Source organism: Chelonia mydas, chromosome 1 (assembly GCF_015237465.2).
Source record: "Chelonia mydas isolate rCheMyd1 chromosome 1, rCheMyd1.pri.v2, whole genome shotgun sequence".
Lineage (NCBI taxonomy): Eukaryota > Metazoa > Chordata > Testudines > Cheloniidae > Chelonia > Chelonia mydas.
Window position 1 is genome coordinate 208,851,425 of NC_057849.1, and position 23,748 is coordinate 208,875,172.

At 44.2% G+C, this 23,748-nt stretch overlaps 1 protein-coding gene across 1 annotated transcript; it reads left to right on the forward strand.

The window, feature by feature from the left end:
• The first annotated feature begins 18,839 nt into the window (after nucleotides 1–18,839).
• Nucleotides 18,840–23,407, forward strand: LOC102941070 (trypsin I-P1). The gene is made up of 4 exons (XM_037911654.2): nucleotides 18,840–19,456; nucleotides 20,750–20,993; nucleotides 21,934–22,070; nucleotides 23,173–23,407. Exons 1-4 carry the CDS (start codon nucleotides 19,424–19,426, stop codon nucleotides 23,368–23,370), a joined length of 612 nt encoding a protein of 203 aa, XP_037767582.1. The 5' UTR covers nucleotides 18,840–19,423; the 3' UTR covers nucleotides 23,371–23,407.
• The last annotated feature ends 341 nt before the right edge of the window (nucleotides 23,408–23,748 follow it).

A 23,748-nucleotide genomic window follows, 5' to 3' on the forward strand; every position in this document is an offset into this window, starting at 1 on the left:
ATTGTCCCCTACACTTTCCAAAAACTTCCTGGATTGTCTGTAGAGCTGTAGAGGAAACAGGCCAACACTAGAACCCAGGAGGTGGCCTCCAGCTGCTGAGGCTGGACCCAGAGTGCAGGGGAAAAGCTGCTCTGTCCTGCTGCTGGGCCCGAAACATGCTGGGGAGCAGGGCTGGGGCACGGAGCTCCTGGGCATAGACCCCGTCAGCCCAGTGGTTAATCTGCCACTGCTTCCTGGGATTGCTGGTACCAAACATGTTTGTGCAGGCAGTGTTGTTCTAGTAACAGCTCATGGTCACAGCCTTCCCTGGTTTCTGGATTGCTGCTCTTGGCCACTACGAGATGAGGTCTCCAACCCCAGCACCTGTTGAGCGAGGGGGAAAGGAGCAGAGATACATTAGCCAGGCACCAAAGGGTCCTCTGCCCAACACCACCCCTGTCTGTGCTCAGCCATGCCGCAGTACGGAGTTGGGAGTTCTGGGTTATTCCCAGGCATCAGAAGGAGAAGAATTTTCAACATTTCTACCAACAAATGTTACAGGATTCGTTCTTATAGCACTTGGATTTTGCTAAGACAGGGGTTATCAAACTTCATTGTACCACGAACCCCCTTTTGATAACAAAAATTACTACAAGACTGCAGGAGGGGGGACTGAAGCCTGATCCCCGCCACCCCTGGGGGCCAAAGTCAAACCCCAAGGGCTTCAGCTCAGGGGAGAGGGGGCTGTAACCTGAGCCCTGCCGCCCAGGGCTGAAGCCCTTGGGCTTTGGCCCCAGACAGTGGTGCTCAGTCCTTGGCTTTGGCCCTGGGCCCCAGCAAGTCTAACACCAACCCTGGTGACCCCATTAAAATGAGGTTGCGACCCACTTTGGGGTCTCAACCCACAGTTTGAGAACCACTGTGCTAAGGCAACAGGAAGTGAGAGGAGTGCAATACCCCTCCCATTGCTGCCAGTTGTCTTTGAAAAGTGTGTCAGGGAAGAAGGAAATGACACTTTGTCTCAGATATTTACCTCTATATTACAGTCTTCCCAATGAGCCTTTAAAACTAAGACCTGAGCATTAATGGTAGTTAAAGATCCCAGAGCCTTCTATCTACTGCAGTGTTTGCCTCCAACAGACCTGGACTGAGAATTCCAACAAGGTTAAAGGTTTTTGTGTGTTCTCAAAATCACCCCTGCTATAAAGTATTCAATTTGATTTCCCATCCTATGCTAATGTCATGTACTGTACTGGCCAGAATGGCAGGCCGGTTCCTGTCCAGAAGTGGGGGAATGTTCCCTGTATTCAGAGTTTGCAGATTGTTGTGAAATCATTTGGGGTAGGAATTTATATAGGTATGAAAATGATCGATCTAATCTAATCTGTCTAATCTATCTATCTATCTACCTATCCATCTCTGTGAATGAGCTCATCAAATGCAGACAAAACAGTATTTATGAATATTCATTCATCCAATATTTTGAATGGCTCTTCGGTTTAACCATCTTTCTGCAACTTATTTGCTATAAATGAACATTCAAGCGGAAGAGCTTTAGTCTGGTTGGGGGGTTGCTATGATGAATACATGTTGTTAAATAAATAGCCGCATGCTTAGGTGTATGGAAGCAGGAGTTTTTGTGTGTGAATAGTACTATTTACTTTTTTTCTCACTCTTATTATTCTTCATCCTTATTCTTTATTGTTCTTTTTAAAAATGTTCAGTCATTCAATTGATGATCAGCTATATGCCAGGAATATAAATACAGGAGGAGGGCTGCAGGATTGTCCATTAATATATCTATTGAATTATACCTATGTGTCTGACAAATTGTTTGGGTGTTGTACGAGAGAGAGAGAGAGAGACTTTTCCAGAGAGGTGGAGGAGAAATGTGTTGAGATCTCATCAAATCTCAACTGAAGCAAACAAATGCATGTGTCCTCTGGTAAAGATTAGGGAGCTGTCATATCTCGTACCTTTTGCTGACACCAAGATACACCAGTAAAAGAAAAGCTTTTTTTACTGTGACAACTAGAAATGGAAAACAACGAAGCACTGTTATTTCCAGAACTTTAGAAAATACCCCAATGGCCGTAATATGAGCCACTTGGAGTCTATCCAGGAAAACACAGCTGTTTTTTCCAGCCCATCCTGTGCATTGTAAGACACGAACTAAAGTCGTAGAAATTAGAGTTGGGGAAAATTCATATCTTGCTCATCCCACCCCAAGACAGAACAGGATTTTTCGCAACAGTATATTTTATTGGACTTTATCTACTCCTACTTTTAAATTATGTGGCTTCCACCATTTTCCTGGAGTACATTATTCCACAGCCCTGTAAGACCTCAATCTGAGAAAATGTTTCCTGATTAGACTAAATTTTTCCCTTCTGTCCAATTTAATCTCATTCCCTCCAAATTATGTCCCCAGTGTGCCATCCAAAATAATTCCTCTCCCTCCTTGGTGTTCAGACCTTACAAACATTTGTAGCTGGTTTCCGTATTCACCTTTGAGATCCTAAACTTTGGAACATTTGAGTCACCTAACACCAGTGGTTCTCAAACTTTTGTACTGGTGACCCCTTTCACTTTGCAAGCCTCTGAGTGCAACCCCTCTAATAAATTAAAAATATTTTTAAATATATTTGACACCATTATAAAAGCTGGAGACAAAGCGGGGTTTGCGGGTGCCAGGTGACAGCTCACGACACCCCAGGTAATAACCTCACGACCCCTTGAGGGGTCTCGACCCCCAGTTTGAAAATCCCTGCCTAAGACAAATAGAATCATAGAATATCAGGGTTGGAAGGGATCTCAGGAGGTCGTCTAGTCCAACCTCCTTCTCAAAGCAGGACCAACACCAACTAAATCATCCCAGCCAAGGCTTTCTCAAGCCTGACCTTAAAAACCTCAAAGGAAGGAGATTCCACCACGTCCCTAGGTAACGCATTCCAGTACTTCAAATGGAAATGGGCAGTTAGAGAACACATCCGATTTTCTGCTCGCGGATACATCTTGCACAGCCCCACAAGCAGCCGCCCACATGGCCCTTGTTAGTGACATCACCTGTTGAAACCTAAATTCTCCATCAGTCCTAGTTTCTTCTAGCAGCTGCCTGGTGCTGAACCCATGATTTACTTCCTGCAAATTACTGCCTGGTGAAATCACAAACTGAGTAGACGGTAGAAAAGAAGCAAACCAATCAGAAAAGCCAGAGCTGGGAAAGGCCCTTGCAGACTATAGAGCAATGCTTTGTCCGGCCCGGTGTTCAATGTCTCAAGTAATGGGGCTTCCTTGAAGAGACAGTTGCACACCCCAATAGACCACTATGGTTAGCTCTAGAGCCAAGATGTGGATATAATAAGAATAGACCCAAAACTATTATGTCTCAAAAAGTTTTTGTTAACTCTTGTTCTCACTGGAGTTTTCCCCTGCTTCTGCGGTGGCCTCAGCACCGATGTGTCCTGGCTAGGAGCTGGAGCACCGCAATTGCCGTGATAGAAAGTCTGATCTTATTAGATTCACCAGCTGATGGGAACCAGGAAGGATTATCCCATTCCCATTCTCGAAGCCACAGAGGATATTGGATGCCAGTTGCAGACTAACCCACCAGACTGTACCATGTAGAGAATGTGCTATATGCCTATTCCCTCTCATGGTATCCTTTCTACCAGCTCTACAAGATAGTCTGGGATGTGGAGGAGTTTGGGCCAAGTGCTCCTGCCCATTCCCAGCCATGGGAGGAGAAGGAGGCCAAGGAGGACAGTCCCCCTATCTGTGCCTCTGTTTCTCCCCCAACCCTTTGTCTGTCTTTTCTGTTTAGATGTTGAACTTTTCAGACAGGTACCAGACTCTTATTATGGGGTTGTACAGGGCTTGGCACAGTGAGGCCTTGATCTTGGTTGAGGCCTATATGTGCTTCTGTAATAAAAAATAAAAATATATTATTCTAGTGCCAAGATCAAACTTAAGCGTCAGTGTGAACAATTCTGCTTCTGTGACAGGGAGCTTTACTAGGAAGTGTTATGAGCACCTTGCCCATAGTTAACATAAACTAGGATTCATACAGTCACTTGATCGTTACAATAGTAAAAACAGTTGCATGCACATATGCAAAGACACACACACATACATTCTCAAGGAGGGACACAGAGAGAGAAGGCCATTCTAATACTTGACCCCCAGTGGTCGTCCCTGGTATCGCACACTGCAATATTTGTATGCAACTGGAGGCATGCTGGCCTGTTTTTCCCAGTCAGGAAAGTCTAATGCCATGTCTCAGTTTCTTTTAGGCCTTTTCCTCATGACACAGTTTATTATTTCAAACACAAAGCGAACCACAACACAGATTTTCACTAGAGGCCTTTCACTTCAAATGCCAGTGTCTGTTCCATTCAGCAGCAAAAAAGTCTGTTTCCCATGGAAATGAACAATTCCTCTGTGGTTTTGATTCTTTGAAGTCAGGTATGCTTTTAGCCTCTCAGCAGCTACACTTCAATAAAAGACCCGCAGCTGGCCAGGGCCAGCTGACTTAGGCTTGCGGGTCTCAGCCTGCAGGGCTAAAAAATCATTGTGTAGACATTTGGACTCAGGCTGGACTCAGGCAGGAGGCTCTGAGATCCAGTGAGGAGGGAAGTTTGTACATATCTCTAGGGAAGTTGTGCTCTGCCTGTGCACCTGGATGGACTCTGTTTTTTGTAGGGCTTGGGCAGGATTTCTAGGTTCTTACCAGGCACCAGAAGTAGCAGGAATCTCAATATTTTTACCAGCGAATTTTATTCTTCTCTTTTTACCTCTTGGTTCTTATGAAGGTGACAGGAAGTGATGAGGAGGTCAGAGCCCCTCCCCCTGCTATGATTTCACCTTTGAAGACCTAAGGAGGGGGAAAACCTTCATGATGAATGATGTATATTCTTCCAGATGAAATATAAAACTGATCTCCTCCGCACTCATAGTAACAAAAAATTCTTCAGCACTTTTTACAAGAGTTGCAGGGGTGTTAACCCCAGCTCCTGGGTGAATCCCAACTCATGTAATTTCATTTTGCTTGCTTCCCATGTTAGTAGAAGTTATTCTTCACTACCTTTCTTGGAAGACTGAACCATATGCTGAGTGTATTACAGTCTCAGTGGCTCATCAGCAGTGCCATGGAAATGTTTCCAGTTTTCTCAGAATCTATGGAACACATTGGATAGCCAGGGATACTTTAAAAAAATACAGTCAAAACATAAATGGAAATACACAGTTGTTTAATAAATTAGTTTTAAATTTGTTAGTAGTTTTTTATATATTGATTCATTGTCACTCAGGCTTCTCTTTGAGTACATTTGAACAAATTTTCCCACTGAGATATCTTTCTTTGCTTTCCTTGAGATCTTCCTGCCTAGATATTTCACTTCCTTCTGTTTCTCCATCCCCTCCCTGTAGAAATTATCTTCCTTCACCTCCCTACCTGCAATTGTGTAACTGCATTTTGGAGATTGCTAGATGAACAATCTACAGTCAGCTGTGAAGTTCTCGAGACCGGGAGGCACTGTGGGGATTTCAGTGTTTATTGGCATCTGTCTAGCATTGCCTGATATGGATCCTGTAGTTCAGTGGTGCTCAGACTTCAGGCAAACAGTGAAGAGAACATTATAGGGAGCTCTTTGGAAATAAAGCAGAGCAAGGGAACTATTGGAAGGAGCTGCATGTATCAGGAGAATGATTACTCATCATTTGAGTGCTGGTGGGTAAATAGGAGTGTTTGTGCAAATTCTGCTGCAGGCATCAACATTAGCAGGTGTTACTGACACTCAGTCTGTGTCTTTAAAATTAACTCGGGTTCAGAGAGACTCACCTGTGTTAGGAAATAAAAGCCAGTTTCATGCTCCCAGAAAGAGAGAGAGGCAGAGAGTGAAAATGGGTGAAAGGAGCCCAGTGAAGTCAATGCACGATAGAAGTGAGGAGGGAGCAGTACAAACACAAGGTCAGTGAGGTGATTAGACCTGTCCGTGGAGGAGTTTAAAATCAAGCAGGGAATTTTGGAACTGGATCCTGAAATGCACATAGACCAGGTGAGATGGGTTCCATCTCCATGGCCCTACACTCTGCCCCTTTTCCCCCTGCAGTTCCCAGGAGAGCCCTGCGGTTCAGAAAATCTGTCTTTCCAGTAGAGTGTATTGGCAATAAATGTCTTAATAGTATGGTGTACTTGACCGTACCCGCTTACTTACACCACTGGTCTGAAGCAAGCACACACTGACACACAACACAGAGCACACAGAGGAGCCTCAGGCCCAGTTTCCTAAAGTTGTGTAAAAAGCCGCAAGGCAGGTTTCCCTATCTTGAACAACCTCATCCTGGGCCAGTGAACAGGAGGGGGGCTACATATGCAAGTTCCAGTTCTGCTTGGCTTAGGGCAATTCTTTTCCCCTAAACTTTCTGACTTCCAAGATGTAGCTGTCCTTGAGATCCATCCCATCTTCCATTCATTGTAGGCTTTATGCTTTCTCTTAACAACCTGTTTGAAATAGTTGTTCATCCAGTTTGGTTTGCAACTCCCTGTGAATTTTTCCCCTTGCTTGGGATGCTGGCTTCAGAGAACTTCTGCCACTTTGATTTAAAGTAATTCCAAGCATCCTTCAAATTTATATCCAGAGTTCTTCAGTTCAGTACACTTCCCTAACTGCTTCCCTTAATCCGTCCTTTTAGTTTAAATTGTATTAGCTCATAATCACTCAAACCAAGTGTGATATTCCCCAGGACACAAGCTGCACTGTTGAACTACTGTGTCCCCTTAACTCTCCAGCCCAGGGTGCTTTTTACACTGCTTTGCTGGTGAACATCAAACCCCTCCAGGCTCTGCTCACACACAGCCACTAGCCTACAAAGTCACACCCAGCTAAATACATGAATACTCTCCCAGCCACTCATGGATTACATACAGGGCAACACCCACAAATTCCCTAGCCCCAGCCTTGCACCCAGAAATGTGTGTCTTGTACCGTCCAGTGGCCTACTGGACTATACAAGCTCATAAATAGTTTGTCAATCCATCAAAGGGTAATGATTATGCACCAGTCCTTGCTAATCTGAGTAGAGATTCCCCAGCTCATCAATTAAAACACACTGGTTTAGACAAAACAATAAAACAACTTTATTTACTAGAGAAAAATAGATTTTAAGTGATTTACAAGTGGTAAGGCATAAAGGTCAGAATTGGTTACAAAAGAAAAAAAGAGATAAAATTGCACTCTAATTCCTAAGCTTTACCAAGTTAAATAAGATTTGAAAGCAAAAAGGTATCTCTCACTCAAAAACTTTCAGCAGTCCATGCTCCCTTGAAAGCCTTCCAGTTAGGTCCACTCCCCCCAGTTCAATGATGGTTTTTTGTCTTTCAAACAATCTTGCTGCCATGAGTGGAGATGTGGGAGGAGAAGTAAGCTGTGTGTTGTGTGTTGTTCATTCTTATACCCCAGCCCCTTGTGCTGTAAAAGTTCTTGCTGGATCATGGGGTCAGGCAGTTCCATGGCGTACGTGAGCTGCCAACTGTCCTTCAGGTGAATTGTAAATTTCTTCCTTACAGCTCCCCTGCTGCTAAATCTGTCACTACTGCAGCAGCAGCTGGTGCCCCAGACCCTTTTAAATCACTGCCGGAGCCCTAGGCGGTGGGGGCCAGGCAGTGTAGATGGGCTGGCTGGTGGAGGCTGACCCCCAAGTCCCACCCCTTCCTCCTGAGGTCCTGCCCCTTCTGGGGGCCAGAGCCAGCCCCCGTACCGGTAAGAATTTAATATTACTTTCACCCCTGCCCCCAGCTAGGAGGCACCAAGGCAGTTTGGAGAGGTCTGAGGTCCAGCCAGGCTGGGAGTGGTGATTGATCTGGGACTCAGCTCTGGGGAGGAGGTCTGGGAACTCCCTACCAAAGCAAAAAGAGATACTGAACAAGGGTTGGGGCCTGCAGGGCCAATGTGTACCCAGAGGACTGAGTAAATAGAACCAGAATGGGAAGGTTTTAAATTATCTTAGGGCTAAGGGTGTAGACTTTGTTTAAGAAGCCCCTAAGCAGGGGAACCAGAGCCATGTGCCCAATTCAGTCCTTGTTCTCCCTGCTCAGATGATCATTTAGGCCTGTCACTGTGAAGTCACCCCTGTATTTATGTCACACTGGCACATCGCCTCACATCTGATCTGTCTCTCTGCTGGGAATCCATATCACTGGTCTCAAGAGCAGGGGGAGGAACATGCAGAGGCCCTTTTGGCATAGCTGCTGCATTTGTGGGTGTAGGAGCCTGGAGACAAACCACAAACTGATCCCGTCTATTTTAGGAGGAATCAGCCCTACAGAGCAGAGCGGTGTAAAACCCAATGCAAGGGAGTGTCCCTGCTCAGTGAGGCAGAGATGGGGATGCACATACTTTGGTACATGGCCATTTGTCTCAGGGTAGTAAGTAAATCATTGGCTGAGACGTGAATCCCCATCCCTGTGTTTACAGTACATGGTTCTGGACGTTTTTCACAGAGCCATGTGTTTCACTGTCTCTGTATCATGTGTTTTATCTCTTTTTCTTCACAGGATGCTGAGGTGCTGAAGTAAGAATTGTGAACTCCTTGAGCACTATAATACCATTAACATGGAGTCACACTTGGGCACTCCAGTTTATCTTGACACCCAGGCAAGCCTGCCTTTGTGATAGATGGTCCCTTACACCAAAAATCGCAACAATATTCAGGTTACTCCCAGTCCCAAAAGACCAGTCACTTAAACCAGACCAATTGCACTTTAGATTTTATACTGAAGACAACACTTGTAGCCAATCTTATATTCACTAACCAAAGATTTATTAACTAAGAAATGAAAGTTATTTACAAGATTAAAGCAGGTAAACATACATGCACAAATGAGTTACAGTCTTAGGTTCCAAAAGGTAATAGAAGCTGCTGTATTATGCAAACATTCTGTGTCCTTTAGCACTAACTCAAGCTAAGCAGCTTGGAGATCCCTTGCTTATGCTTAGAAATATTGCCCTCTCCAAATTCCAGGAAGCACAGTGATAACAATTCCTTCTCTAAATGGATTTTTATTCCCTTCCCGCGTCATTCAAGCTGTGATGGGATGAGTGCTTGTGCACGCCCCCTCTTCATGAGCAAGAGGGAAGCAGTCAACAAAGTCTTTTGTTCACTGATGTTCCACAGAGGTTTGTCAGGTGCCTGTAGGCCTTCTTTTGTTGGAGAGGAGTTTCACCTGTTGTGGTAAACTAATATTTCACACTTGATAATGCTTCTTTCCTGAGTGTATGGGTGTGGCAAACTGCCGGCACTACTATGATGGGTCTCGCTCTTTCTCTTCTTGGGTGGGGGTTCAGAGCACAGTTTCTTGCCCCTGAACTGGGGTATTAACCTGCCCCACTAGTGTCCTAGAGGAGGGGAGTGGAGAGGGAGGGACCCGGGTCCGCCCTCTACTCCGGGTCCCAGCCCAGGGGCCCTAGGGATGGCGGTAAACCACTAGAACTGGTGGTTCCTTCCCCTGGGCTACTTCCCTCTCCTGGTCTTCAGCTTGTGGGGCTTCCTGCCCTCCCTCTGCACAAACCAGGTGTCCCTTTATGTAGGGTCTTAGTCTTCTTAGCCCACCACAGCACTTCTCCAAACTGTCCTCTGCTTCCCTCCAAACTGCTCTCTACTCCAACACAAATCCACTCTGCTTCAACTCCTCCAAACTGCTCTCTGCTCCAACACCAATCCACTCTGCTTCAACTCCTCCTTTTGTCTGATTGAAGCAGGGGGGGGTTTATCATGTGACTGGCTTCAGGTGCTTTAATTGGCTTCAGGTGCTTTAATTAATTTATAGCAAACTTTCTTCCCTCTACAGGGAATAAGGCTCCCTTCTAACACTCTCCTGCTTGTCGGGCACTCTCAGGAGAAGAATAATCGGTGACACTGGGCGTGGCACTAGGTAACTCGAGGGGGTGGAAGACCATGAGTGTCGAGGAAGCCCCCCCTCTCTAGGCCACCAGGTAACTCAGGAGGGTGGAAGACCACGAGTGTCGAGGAAGCCCCCCCGCTCTGGGCCCAGGCTAGCCTGAACACTTCTCCCTCCTGAAGGCTGCTGTGTTATACCTTGTGTTTGCTTTTGTTTTGTTGCATAGTTTTGCTTTATCCTTTCTGGTGATTCTTTGTAAGTGTTACACAAATAAAATTCTTTTTTGCTTCCAAAAAAAAAAACAAACACTCTTCTGCTGCCCTCTGGCCATGCTGTATCACAAGGGGCTTAGAGTTTTAGAAACAATTTTATAGTTAGAGAGCACTTAAATATTATCTTACAACATGGGATACAGATATTATAAGTAAGATTAATACATGCAGCATCATACAAGCCCCATTTCATAAAGTCTAAACACTAAACACATCCTTATAAATCTAATACCTATTTTAGCAATTCTAATGCACAGGTGAGCCAGATTGGTTTCCAGCTATGCATTTGTAAGTGTTCACTGAGGCCTATGGGTGTTGGCTTGAGCTGGAACCTGGTCTGCCAGCATCACAGTGAAGAGCTCATAGAAGGACTGGTTGTAGGGGACAACCTTTGCGTGACATCATGTACCCCATGTAAAACCCTGTATACCATATTCACCACTTGTATATGATTATATTATATTTTATACAAAGTATGCCTTGTGAGATATCATTTGAAAACTCAATCCAATGAACATCACTGTACTATTATTATGTGAGTAACGACACTACATATGAAACTGTGAGATTTTACTTGTATTGTTACTAAAATGGTTCCGGGGAACACCCACAGACTAGCTCTTCAGAGACAACAAAAGGACTGAGCACAGATGTTGAGAAACTATTAACTGCTTAATCAGAGATTTACCAGCACGGGAGCTGTAAGCAAGAAATTTACAATTCACCTGAAGGACAGTTGGCAGCTCACGTACACCACGGAACAGTTTGACCCCATGATCCGGCAAGAATTTTTCCAGCAAAAGGGGCTGGGGTATAAGAATGAACAACACACAACACACAAAAGGCACTGTGGCAGCACTTTAACGACATTGACCCTTTTGCCTCCCCTATTGGCGGCCCTGCCGATAAGATCCCTACCAGCAGGGCTGCCGACAGAGAAGGGGCTGCATACAGGACACTACCGACTTCTTACCGGTATGCCATACCGGCCCACTTTCACCCCTGCCTGGGGCAACTCCCCATATTTCAGAGTTTTCCCTGCAGCAGCCTTTCCTCAGTCTCTGCCACAACTTTCCTGAGCATCCCCGTTCCCTGCAGTGTCCTTCTGCTCTTTACAGGGAAATCATCCGATCTCCTTGGTTGTGGCTCATTCAGTAGACAGGGGTGACTAGCTCCAGTTTCTCCAGCCCTTCAGAAGCAAGCGACCCTGTTACATTACTCTTGGCATTATTTATTTCCTGGAATATAGCAAAGCTGTTCCAATGGTATGTCCCTGTGGTAGTGTTTGGAGGAGCTGCTGATGGCTGTGATGCAAGGCAGGCACATACTGGGGCAAAGATCTTTGGGGGCAGACAGACTGAGAAAGGTTTACAGAACCTTTCACCTCTAAGTCACTAATTTCTACCTGCACCCATGTCAGTTGTCACTTACATCATTACAGTCTGTCAGACTGTGTGAAACCATTTGCTGGCTCTCAGCCCAGTTCCAGATGGGACAGGTGTCCATAAAGTGGAGTCCTTTTCACTAGTTGGCCAAAGACTGAATGTCCCATAGACTAAATTTACTCCTACTGTCACTGCTAATGAACACTTACCAGATTTCATCTCTAAGCACTTTCCAAAGGTAGGTGAGCATCATTTGTTCTGTTTTACAAGGGGAATCGGAGGCACAGGGAGGGTAAGTGACCTGCCCAAGGTCATAGGGCAAGTCAGTGGTAGATGTGTCCATTGGACTACACTGACTCCCTGGCAGATGACACTCTCCTTGTAGCTGTGGTGCCCTCAGAGCAGCGACTAAGCAGAACATTCATGTGAGGGTATGTGTGTGGGGAAAGGAAGCTTGCACTGCTCTGCCTCTGGCTAACTAAAGGGCTTGGCTTCCATGACTGGTGACTAGGTACCTCTCACTGTTGTTGAGTGCTAAGTGACATCTCTTTCTCCCGTCACACCATTTCTGTGTGTGGCTGGGCCCGAGGTGTGTGGGTTGTGAGGGACATGGGGTGAACAGCACTGGTGGGTTATTGCACAAATGTGAGGCACAAAGTTCTCATTTTGCTTTACTAGCTGTACAGAAATACACTGCAGTGTCTTCAACCATCCCTATGCTGAGGTTGTCAGTGTTGCTGTCTACATCAAGTTGTATCAGGTTTTGAACTTTTCTTCTAGTTCTCCTGCATTCCCACCTATGGAAGTGGCTACAAACTGAAGCTGCCTTTCTGCACTTTTCTCCTGATACCACCGGACAGTATAGTAGGCGCTGTCACTTGGGATTCTTGCTTTGCTCCCATTCTGGGTAGCTATAAACTTCTCCTTCTGCATCACCATCACCCCACTACAAAGACATGCAAAGGAGAGTGGAGGGGACAGGGTGAATGAGGGCCATAGAGGATGGAACACACTCACCTGGTCTATGTGCATTTCAGGATCCAGTTCCAAAACTCCTTCTTTGATTTTAAAAGCCTCCATGGACTGGTCTAATCACCTCACTGACCTTATGTTTGTACTGCTCTCTCCTCACTTCTGTCAGTGGCCTGACCTCTGTCTCTTCACACAACCTTACCACAGTTGGTACATAAGCCCACTTATGATGGTGACAAACTTGAGTACTTCCTCCTCTGCAAGTTGATAAGAAGAAGACTAAAGGAGGACTTTGAGAAGTACCAAAATTAAAGGCTCTTAAAGATGGCTGAAGATCGCAGAAGCCTCAAAAAATGAAAAAGGAAACTGATGCTATACAGGTCAACAATAATGACACTGAAGAACAAGGCTGGAAAAGCAATAATTGACAGAACAGAGATGGAAGCGTCTACAAAGATTGCTACACCGAACTGTTTGTGTGCCAGATAAATGTGCCAGTAACACTTCAACAGGCCAATAAGCATGTACTCCTAGTCCTTGTCAGCAAAGTTTGACATGCATTTTACCAAATGAAGGAAGGAAAAGTCCCAGGAAAAGATGGACTGATAACTGAAATGATAAGAGCTGGATGGCAAGACCTCTGGGAAACCCTTGCTCAGAGGTTTAGCCATTACTTGGAAATGCAGAAGATACCATCTAGCTGGAAGAAGCCCAACACCATTTTGATGTACAAGAAGGGCTATCATGAAGATCCAGAGAAGTATCATCCAATATGCCTGTTCTCAGACGTCTACAAGCTGTTCACCAAAATAATAACAAACTGACTCTCACAGAGTGTGGACGAGCAGCAGCCAAGAGAGCAGGCAGGTTTTCAAAGGAATTTCAGCACAATGGACAATGTTTTCACTATAAACTAGCTATTTCCTTTATGCATTGCCTTCGTCGACTATGAAAAAGCATTTGACAGCATAGAGATCAATGCCATGTTGAAAGCTCTTGCAAAGCAGGGCATTGACACAAACTACATTAAACTACTAAAGGCAGCAAATTCAGCCTGTACTACAGACATAACTCTGTTTGATACTCCCCTTTGCATCCCAGTTAAAAAAGGTGTGAAACAAGGAGACACAGTTTTATCAAAACTTTTCACAGCCTGCCTCAAAATGGTAATGAGGCAGATGAACTGTAGGGATGGAATCAGCATCAAAGAATAGCAATTAAACCATCTCAGATTTGTGGACAATATTGTACTGATTGCCAAAAATACTATCAAATTACAGAAAATGCTGCAAGAACTCGACACAAAAACAGCTAAGACGGACTGAAAATGAACTGGCTCCAAAACGAAATTTATGCTGTCTGATGCCTTGCCAAAAGCCCAGATAACAGTCAAGGGAGAACAAATGGACGAAGTCAAGCAATACATCTATTTGGGCCAAAAAAATTAACATTTGCCACAATCAGGAAGGTGAACTCTCACAGAGAAAGAAAGCTGGTTAGTGTGCATTCAATTCTATCAAGGATGTCTTCCAAGGAAAAATCAAAGGCAACACACGCCAACCTCTTCAACTCAACAGCACTGCTGGCAACGTTGTATGGCAGCAAAACATGGGCGCTGATGAAGCTAGAGGAGCAGCAACTGTCTGTCATGGAGAGGGCGATGGAAAGAAGAATTCTGGGGATTTCAATCCGCAACCAAGTCTCCAATGAAGTGATCAGACAGCAGAGAGGCATGCAGGTTGTCGTTGTTGAAAGCAGGTATAGTAAAATGTGGTGTGCTGGGCATATAGCAAGGCTCACTGACAATCAATGGACTGCCACCTGTCGCTGAGTGGTACCCACAGGAACTGAAACAACCACTCAGCTGACCTCCAAAGAGATGGGAAGATTTCATCATGAAAAGACATGGGATGGTCGTACATGGAGAAGGAAGGCAAGGGTAAGATGTGTGGTGATCAGCGCAACCTAGATGAGGGCTGAGGGACCGATTGACAAGGTGATAATAATTAAAAGTTACAGATAGGCAAAGTGAGAAACATGCTGCTTGAGAATATATTAGAGTTTGATTTAGGATATTTACACTGTATGTTTTGACATGTGATCTTGACAGTTTGTGTTTTAATGAGTAGAAAGCATTAATGTTTGAATCTCAGCATCAACTCTCATTAAAATATTATTGTCTGACCCCGCCATAATTTTCCACAACTGTAACAATTTAAATCAGTAAAAATCATTAAATATGCTTTAAAATAAACACCAATATTATCCATCAAAATTATATTAAAAATCAAATTTTTCCAAGACTATATAAATGCCAATTTGAAACTGACCTAAAATTCTTCTGCAAGAGAAGACACTAGGACAAAGAGAATGCAGAATGGGATATACCCTTCCATCTCTACTCTAATAAGGAATTTTAGTGTTCTTGAGAGTTGCTGGATATACAGCCCTTGGAGTTAAATTTTTCCAGTTCACAAAGTCCAGTCCAATTTCAATATGAGTGATTTTTTTTTTTACTTTAGATTAAAAAAAAAACAATAACAAAGAAAGAACAAATATAATTTCACTCTACTGATTCGGATCTCTGTAGGAGACCCCAAAGAGTTGATTGGAGAAGCACAGTCTCAAAATGAGGAAAGTTAGAACGCAGGCCAGAAGGAAGAGGAGTGATTCACTTGAGCATTTATAAAGATACTCTAAGGAGTTATCAAGGCAGACTGATCTGAAGGGATATTTGGCTGATTTCAAACCAGTATAAGGTAAGGCTTCAGCCACAAGGAGCAAAACTTATCCAAGTCAAAGAAGTTGAACCTACACCAAGGGTGAGTTTGGTTCAATGTACACAAATAGCTTCCTCCTTCCCAGTTCCCCCAACACCTTTTCTACTGGAGCAGTTCTTTAGTGCAGGAGACACCCAATACAAAATAAGAGCCTCACTGAAACAGAGCAGTTTTCCATCTCTTCCAGCATCCTGTTCCTGTGCCAATGCCTCTTGTTTCAGTGGGAAGGGAATAAAGCCTCCCAAATGGATCAAACTGGACAATATTATACTTTCCTTTCCCAACTGCCTCAGCACCTGCCCTGCCTGATGATGAGCATGGACCTTGCAGCATGAGATTAGATGGCTCAGGTAATTTTTATCATGGCTACTGTCGATACAGAACCTTTTCTTTTTTAATAAAATCTTCTCATCCTTTTCTGTTTGTTTAGATTTAAAAAGTGCCCATAGGGAACCCCTTGCAGAGGTACAAATTTACAACCTTACACAATTAATCCAAAACATAGGATGAGCTCATCTTGGACCAGCCATCCATCTGGACAATGAAGTTGTGCTCCTAACTCACTTTAGGGGCTTATGAATATTCCAACGTAAACTCCCCTCCCTCCCAAATACCTTCCCCAGACCAGGTCTCTCAGCGCTGACTAGAAGACTAAGAGTAAAGCAGAACTATCAGTGTCCTATGAAAATTCAGTGTGGCCAGGTATACAACCACCTGGGATTATCCTGAGCCAACAACCACCTGTTGTCATCCCATGGTAGTCAGACACTAACTCAGTATAGTTGGCAGCTGCGTGAACAAACACTTTCATCTTTGGTGGCCAGTGTCCTTGCAGAAATGAGCTCTCACCTCAGTCAGGGATTTGGGGGTCTTATTATTACCTATACACCCTACTAAATCCATTTAAGCACATGCTGAGTCTCAAGTTATACACTGACCAAGATTTTCAAAAATGGTCACAAACGTTAACCTTCCAAATCCATACTTAGGCATCTAGATTAGTGACCTGGTTTTCAAAAGTGCAGCAGCTCCCACTGATATCAATGGGACTACTCACATAGTAAGATATTACTCAAAGGGTATTAAGGTGGCAGCACTGGGCCCTAACCCATGTGTTTCAAGAATACATTGCAATAGAAAGTTCCACAAGTTAATTATTTTAAAAATACCTTTTATCAATTTAAAAGGCATTGCCTTCAGTTTCCCTTCTGTGCTGTGTGGTGGACCTGATTGACCTTCCCTACTCATTCATTAATTTATCACTATCATTATTGTATTGGGAGTTCTATATTTTTATTGGAATGTTACATTTCTATGGAACATGCCAAAATTAAACAAAACAAAACAAAAAACAAACAAACCTGAGATGCAGTACTTGGCTAGATTGATGAGTCCAGGGAGATTTATTAGAGTGAAGCATTGTCTCCCAAGTGAAGTTGTGAAAGCCCCATAATTTGGGTCATTTACCATTAGAAGTGGGAAAATCACCACCACCACCACAGGGACAGTATATTAGAATAGAACTTCAGAGTTACGAACACCTTGGGAATGGAGGCTGTTCGTAACTCTGAAATGTTCGTAACTCTGAACAAAATGTTATGGCTCTTTCAAAAGTTTACAACTGAACATTGATTTAATACAGCTTTAAACTTTACTATACAGAAGAAAAAATGCTGCTTTTGACCATCTTAATTTAAATGAAACAAGCACAAAAACTGTTATCTTGTCAAATCTTTTTTTTAAACTTTCCCTTTTTTTAAAATAGCTTACATTTAACACAGTACTGTATAGTATTTGCTTTTTTATTTGTCTCTGCTGCCTGATTGAGTGCTTCTGGTTCCAAATGAGATGTGTGGTTGACCAGTCAGTTTGTAACTCTGGTGTTCATAAATCTGAGGTTCTACTATATAAAAATAAACCTGCATTGACCAGGAAGAGGACATGGACAAGAGACAACCTAATAAAAGGTCTTCTCCAACTCTGATTTATAGGATCTTAAACCCCACATGGAGAAATTTTAACTACTGGAAAGAAAATGTACATTCTAGAAAGGCAGATGAATCTCAAAAGGTTTCGAGCTTTGATCTGGGTAAATAGTGCACTAACAAAACCTGGAATAAAATCAAAGAAGAATTGTCCAAAGCTCCCATTTTATTTTTAAATTGAAGGCTGACTTTTTTAATCATTTTAAAAATAGCTGTGCAATTGAGGAAAAGTTTATGATTAACTCTGGGTTTTTTTGTTTTTGTTTTTTTACTTTTTTGCTACCTGTGACTGATAAACGCCTAAATTTGGGTTTTCAAACTTTCCATTGTGTATTTTCCTTTGGTGAAATCCTTGGGCTGGAGATAAGGCCAGTTCAGGAAGATAAATACCCAGCAATTCCCTCCTCTAGTCTACAGAGTTGTGTTGAAATCCATAGGAAGACCTCAAGGTTCCTTCCCCACTCTGAACGCTAGGTACAGATGTGGGAACCTGCATGAAAACCTCCTAAACTTACTTTTACCAGCTTAGGTTAAAACTTCCCCAAGGTACAAACTGTTTTACCCTTTGCCCTTGGACTTTCGCTGCCACCACCAAACGTCTAACACAGGTATTATTATTATTAGGAAACAGTTCGTTTGGAAATGTCTTTCCCCCCAAAATCCTCCCAAAACTTACCCCCTTTTTTCTGGGGAAGGTTTGATAAAAATCCTCACCAATTTGCATAGGTGACCACAGACCCAAACCCTTGGATCTTAAGAACAATGAAAAAAGCATTCAGGTTCTTAAAAGAAGAATTTTAATAGAAGAAAAAGTAAAAAAGAATCGCCTCTGTAAAATCAGGATGGTAAATACCTTACAGGGTAATTAGATTCAAAACATAGAGAATCATAGAATCATAGAATCATAGAATCTCAGGGTTGGAAGGGACCTCAGGAGGTCATCTAGTCCAACCCCCTGCTCAAAGCAGGACCGATCCCCGACTAAATCATCCCAGCCAGGGCTTTGTCAAGCCTGACCTTAAAAACTTCTAGGGAAGGAGATTCCACCACCTCCCTAGGTAACACATTCCAGTGTTTCACCACCCTCCTAGTGAAAAAGTTTTTCCTAATATCCAACCTAAATCTCCCCCACTGCAACTTGAGACCATTACTCCTTGTTCTGTCAATCCCTCTAGGCAAAACCTTAAGTTACAAAAAGACACAAAAACAGGAATATCCATTCCTTTCACCACATCTTATTTTCTCAGCCATTTAAAGAAATCAGAATCTAACACATATCTAGCTAGATTACTTACTAAGTTCTAAGACTCCATTCCTGTTCTGTCCCCGGCAAAAGCATCACACAGACAGACCCAGACCCTTTGTTTCTCCCCCCCTCCAGCTTTGAAAGTATCTTGTCTTCTCATTGGTCATTGTGGTCAGGTGCCAGTGAGGTTATCCTAGCTTCTTAACCCTTTACAGGTGAAACGGTTTTTCCTCTGGCCAGGAGGGATTTTAAAGGTGTTTACCCTTCCCTTTATATTTATGACACCATGAAATACATCCTGGTTGTAGCCTTTCTGGGAGCAGCTGGTAAGTTCATTTTTTATTGTACTTTACAGTGAAGTTTAGATGTGATGAAAAGGGCCAGGTTCTGTAGTGCTGGAGGGTGAAGTCCCGTTTTATCTCCGAAATTGTCAAGGCAACACTAGTGCAATATTCCTTGACCTCCAAACATGCATACATCCTGACCTCCCTGCTGAGACTATCAGCCACGGGCTAATTGTCAAAGTGTTTCATTGTAATATGGACACATGGCACTGGAAGCTGGACTGACTGAGTCCCACAGCCTGATTTCATAGAGCAACCAACAAAGAGCCATCAGCTGTGGAGACCTTTTGGCCATCACCAGCTTGAGCTTGAAGCAAAGTCAGCGTCCTACAAGTGAGAGGTTTCATATCCCATTCCCAATCCCCTCATCCAGACTGGCTCCATGATCCCCATGATGGATATTAATTTATTTCTTCCTCTTTCACCCATTTGCCTTCCCCATTGATGACACTGATGATGACAAGATCGTGGGAGGCTACACCTGCCCAAAGAACTCTTTGCTCTACCAGGCATCCCTGAACATCGGGTACCATTTCTGTGGAGGTGCCCTCATTAACAGCAGATGGGTCGTCTCAGCCACTCACTGCTACAAATCGTGAGTAGAAAATATTTGTGCTGTTAAACTACTGCTTCCCCTGCAGCCCTAATGCCCCTGTTGGCTCTGAGAGTGTCACATCTGATTAACTAAGCATGGGTCAGGAGAGACTGTCAAGGAATGCCTCAGTCCTTCAAGAAGTGGAGAGAGGCTCTGGAGAGGCTCAGGAGAGGCTCTGGTTTCTGTGTCAGTACTGACTGCAGTGCTCCAGCATCCTGGCACAATTGCCCTGCTGCATGAGGTGATGATTCGGTACTGGGTGACCTTTTTTCTGCATTAGTACTGAATCTTCCCTAGCATGAGGCACCTGTCATGGTGACCATCAATGGATATGTCTACACTTTGAGCTGGAGGCGTGATTCCCAACTCAAGGAGATGTACATGCTGAAAATAGAGTGAGGCTGTAGCAGTGTGAGTGGTAGGAAGGGTTAGCCACCCCCAAGCACTTACCCATCCGAGCCCACAGGCACATACTTGGGGCTGCTAGTACCTCCCACAACTTGCACCACCATGGCTTCACTCTTACTTTTAGCATGCTTGCTCAATTAGAGCTAGCACAAGAATGTCTCCCTGAGCTTGGAATCACCCCTCCAGATCAAAGTGCCCTACAGTGGTCTAGTAGTTTCTGGAAGTCTCTTTTTTGCCTTAGGGAGGAAACTGGCTTTGTGGGAGTTGGATCATGAAGCAAAGTTGCAAAAAGTGGAATGATGGACTTACAAAGAATGAATGAATGAATAGCAAAGCAGAGCAAAATGGGCATCCCGCGTGTTGACCATAGGGTGACCAGACGTCCCGATAAAATCCGGACTGGCCTGATTTTTAGTTCTTTGTCCCGCGTCCCGATATTGCGGCTTTGGCCGCTCCAGTGTTTTTTGTTTGTTTGTTTGTTTTTGCTTCCCCCATGTATCCTGATATTTTGTCTGTTTCATCTGGTCACCCTAACTGACCATCACTAGTTCTGTGACATGTGTAGAGGGGCGTAGGCCAACCAGAATATCACTCAGGTCTCCTCTCCCCGCTCCCCATGTTGTGCTTCAGCCAAAGCAGTACTCCCAGGACTTCCCTGCACTGTGGATTGGGTACTAAGCTAAATCCTGGTGTGTGAACTCGACGCCAGAGAGCTACCCACTGAACTAGAGCAACAGAGACCTTAGTGCTGGTGTTGACCTCAACTGTAGTTGTGGTAATATCCATAGTGATGGTGAGGGTTGTTATGATAATGATGATGAATAAAGATGGTGACAGTGCTGGTGAGGATGCTGTTATTCCGTCCTCTTTTTCAGCTCTATCCAGGTGAGGCTTGGAGAACACAACCTGGCAGTCAGGGAAGGCACTGAACAGTTCATTAATGCAGCCAAAGTCATCCGTCACCAGAATTACAGCCCCCAGATGCTGGACAATGACATCATGCTCATCAAGCTGGCCAGTGCAGCTACCCTCAACCCCTACATCAACACAATTGCCCTGCCGACCAGCTGTGTGGTCACTGGCACCCAGTGCCTGATCTCTGGCTGGGGCAACACCCTCAGCAGTGGCAGTAAGTGCTCTTTGGGAGTGTAGAGCTTCTCTAGGACACTGGAGACATTTATTGACCCAGTGGTGGGCCCCAGGGAAGAGAGTATGGGGAAGGGAGAGCACTTGTAGGGGAGGTGGTTTGAAGAGAGAGCCCATGTGGGGAATTATGGCTCAAAGGGAAAAGCCTGTGGAGAGCAGGGGCCTTTTATCTGATTTAAATATGTTCTCTTCTAATATCCTTGATTTTCTCTTGTTCTTTGTTATTGGCATGGGGCAGGCTGAAGCATCAAACACGTTTTTTTATGATATTCAGGAGGAAGTCCTCCATCCCCATTATTTGGGGCATTCAATGGGCCAGATCCTGAGAGTTGCTGAGCACTCACAGTTACCCCTGAGATCAGTGAACTCAATGGGTTATCCACACCTCTAAGGATGGAGGAAAATATTTTATTTCAAATTTAAGTTTATTACATTAGAACTCCATTTTTACAATATAACTCCTGCACTAGCCTAGGGAGCAGGAACAGGGATGGACAGAATGAGCCAAATCCACTTAGGGTATCTGGCTACTGATCCATAGGCTACACATCACCCATGACTCCAGTGCAGAAGCTGGCTCAGAGTGATCCAACTGGTCTTTTCCAGCCACTGGTTTCCTCTGATCTTTGGGATGCTCTTTTCTAAGTCCAGTTGGCTGCCGATTTTCTGGAATCCAGAGATTAACTGTGCAATGGATCAGGCTGAACAAATCCCCAGTTGTGGATTCTGATCCCTCTGGAGGAAGGGAATCCCTATGCAATGATAACGATCCTGTGGGAAAGCTGGGAGCTGCTGGAGAAAAAGCCAAGGGGATAGAAATGCTACTTAGAGAGAGGGCACTGTTCCAGTTACTGAAAGGGCAGCTGTAATTTCACAGTGAATTCAAGGATTTCCATTATTAATTTGTCTCCCATTTCTTGTAGCTAACTACCCTGACCTCCTGCAGTGCCTGAAAGCTCCTGTCCTGTCCTCCAGCAAGTGCAGCGGTGCCTATCCAGGACAAATCACCAGTAACCTGATCTGTATCGGATACCTGGAGGGGGGCAAAAATTCCTGTCAGGTAAAATAGCTCCCCCACACCTCTCACTTGTCTCTACCCTCCACCCCCACTCAACCCTCTGCAAAATAGGCATCACACATGGTTAGTTATTGCCTGAAGGACTGAAATCTGTTGGTGGCTGATATGGTGCTGACTCTTGGTCTGTTTCCTATTTGGAAAGTTGTCCTCACCTCATAATGAACCATTTTTAGTGGTGCTTCTTGGCCTCATTCTTGGCAGTCTCAGCAGAGGCCAAGGACTGATTTTTATTTAGTTAGACTAAAATTTTCAGTGTTAGTCATGGATTTTGAATGCCTCCGTTTTTTGATGCCAGACTTGAGACTCCTTGGCCCTGGATTTCAGAGGCGGTGAACACCTGCTGCTCCAACTCAAGCCCTTAATAGATGCAGATGGCTTAACATATGTTAAAATCAGTATCAAGGTGTCTTGAGGTAGGTCCCCAAAGTGGAGATATCCAAATCAATGCCCACTTTAGAAATGTTGGCTCTGTGGGTTGTTCTGAGGGACGTATCATCATGTATATTCAAGCCCGACAGAACACATGAATGGACTGATCCTCAGAATTCATATGTACTGATGGGACACTGAAACACAGGATGATTCGATAGCCCAATTTTCAGCTCAATTTATCTTGGGGTCAATGGGAGCTTGCAAATCAGTATGTGGATGACTTGTGAAGTTCCTGGCAGACATGAGCACTACTCACTTCTCCTGAATCCCAGCCAAGTACCTGTAACCTGCAGATTGTCCTTTGTCTCTAACCCATGAAAAACAAATTCCCTTTTGGCACTTAGATATGGTGTCTCCAGGCCACAGCACATTAATATGAGACAGGGTGGATTTGTGTGAAGCTGTCTGTGCCATACTTCCCCTCTGAATAAACAGAGCATTCCCATCCTGTGGGGTTTTCATCTAGCACCTTTCACTTAAAATGTGATATCAAGGCTGACATGAGATCAGCACTATCAAACTGCCCCTCTCATTACTAGACTTTCTCATAAGCCACCAAAAGGACTTAGTATCTCTGTTGCTTTGTCAAAAAGGCAGAATCCCCTCTTGATTGTAATGCCTGCTAAACACCATTTCACAATCTTTGTTGCAGGGGGATTCCGGTGGCCCAGTAGTCTGCAATGGGAGATTCCAGGGGATTGTCTCCTGGGGAATTGGTTGTGCACAGAAAGGCTACCCCGGGGTCTACACTAAAGTGTGCAGCTATGTCTCCTGGATCCAAAATACCATCGCTACTGAGATGCTCTCATGCCATGTGACATGCACACCCCATTTCCTCAGCCATATATGAGACTTTCCAACTCGATGGAATAAATAGAGTTTGATGCAACATTGTGTTTGTATAAATGTTCTTTGGCTATTTTTCTGCTTAGGTATACTGCATGGGAACAGGTAACCTTACTGAAAACAAAAGTAATCACATATTTTTGCAGTGCCTTCCAGATGGAAGGGTCTCAAAACACTTTATAGTCTGTATTTCTAGGATTCACTCAGCCAGTATTGAAGTGCAACCACTTCTGGAGTGGAATGCAGAAGCAGTTTAACAGCACTCAGTCAAATTAATGCGGCACAACTGTTAAGAGAACAGCTGAAGAAGAAAACTTTATCCAAGTGAAAATAGATGTGGCAAGGCACCCCTTCTTCTTCACCAGACTTAGCGCTCCCTCCT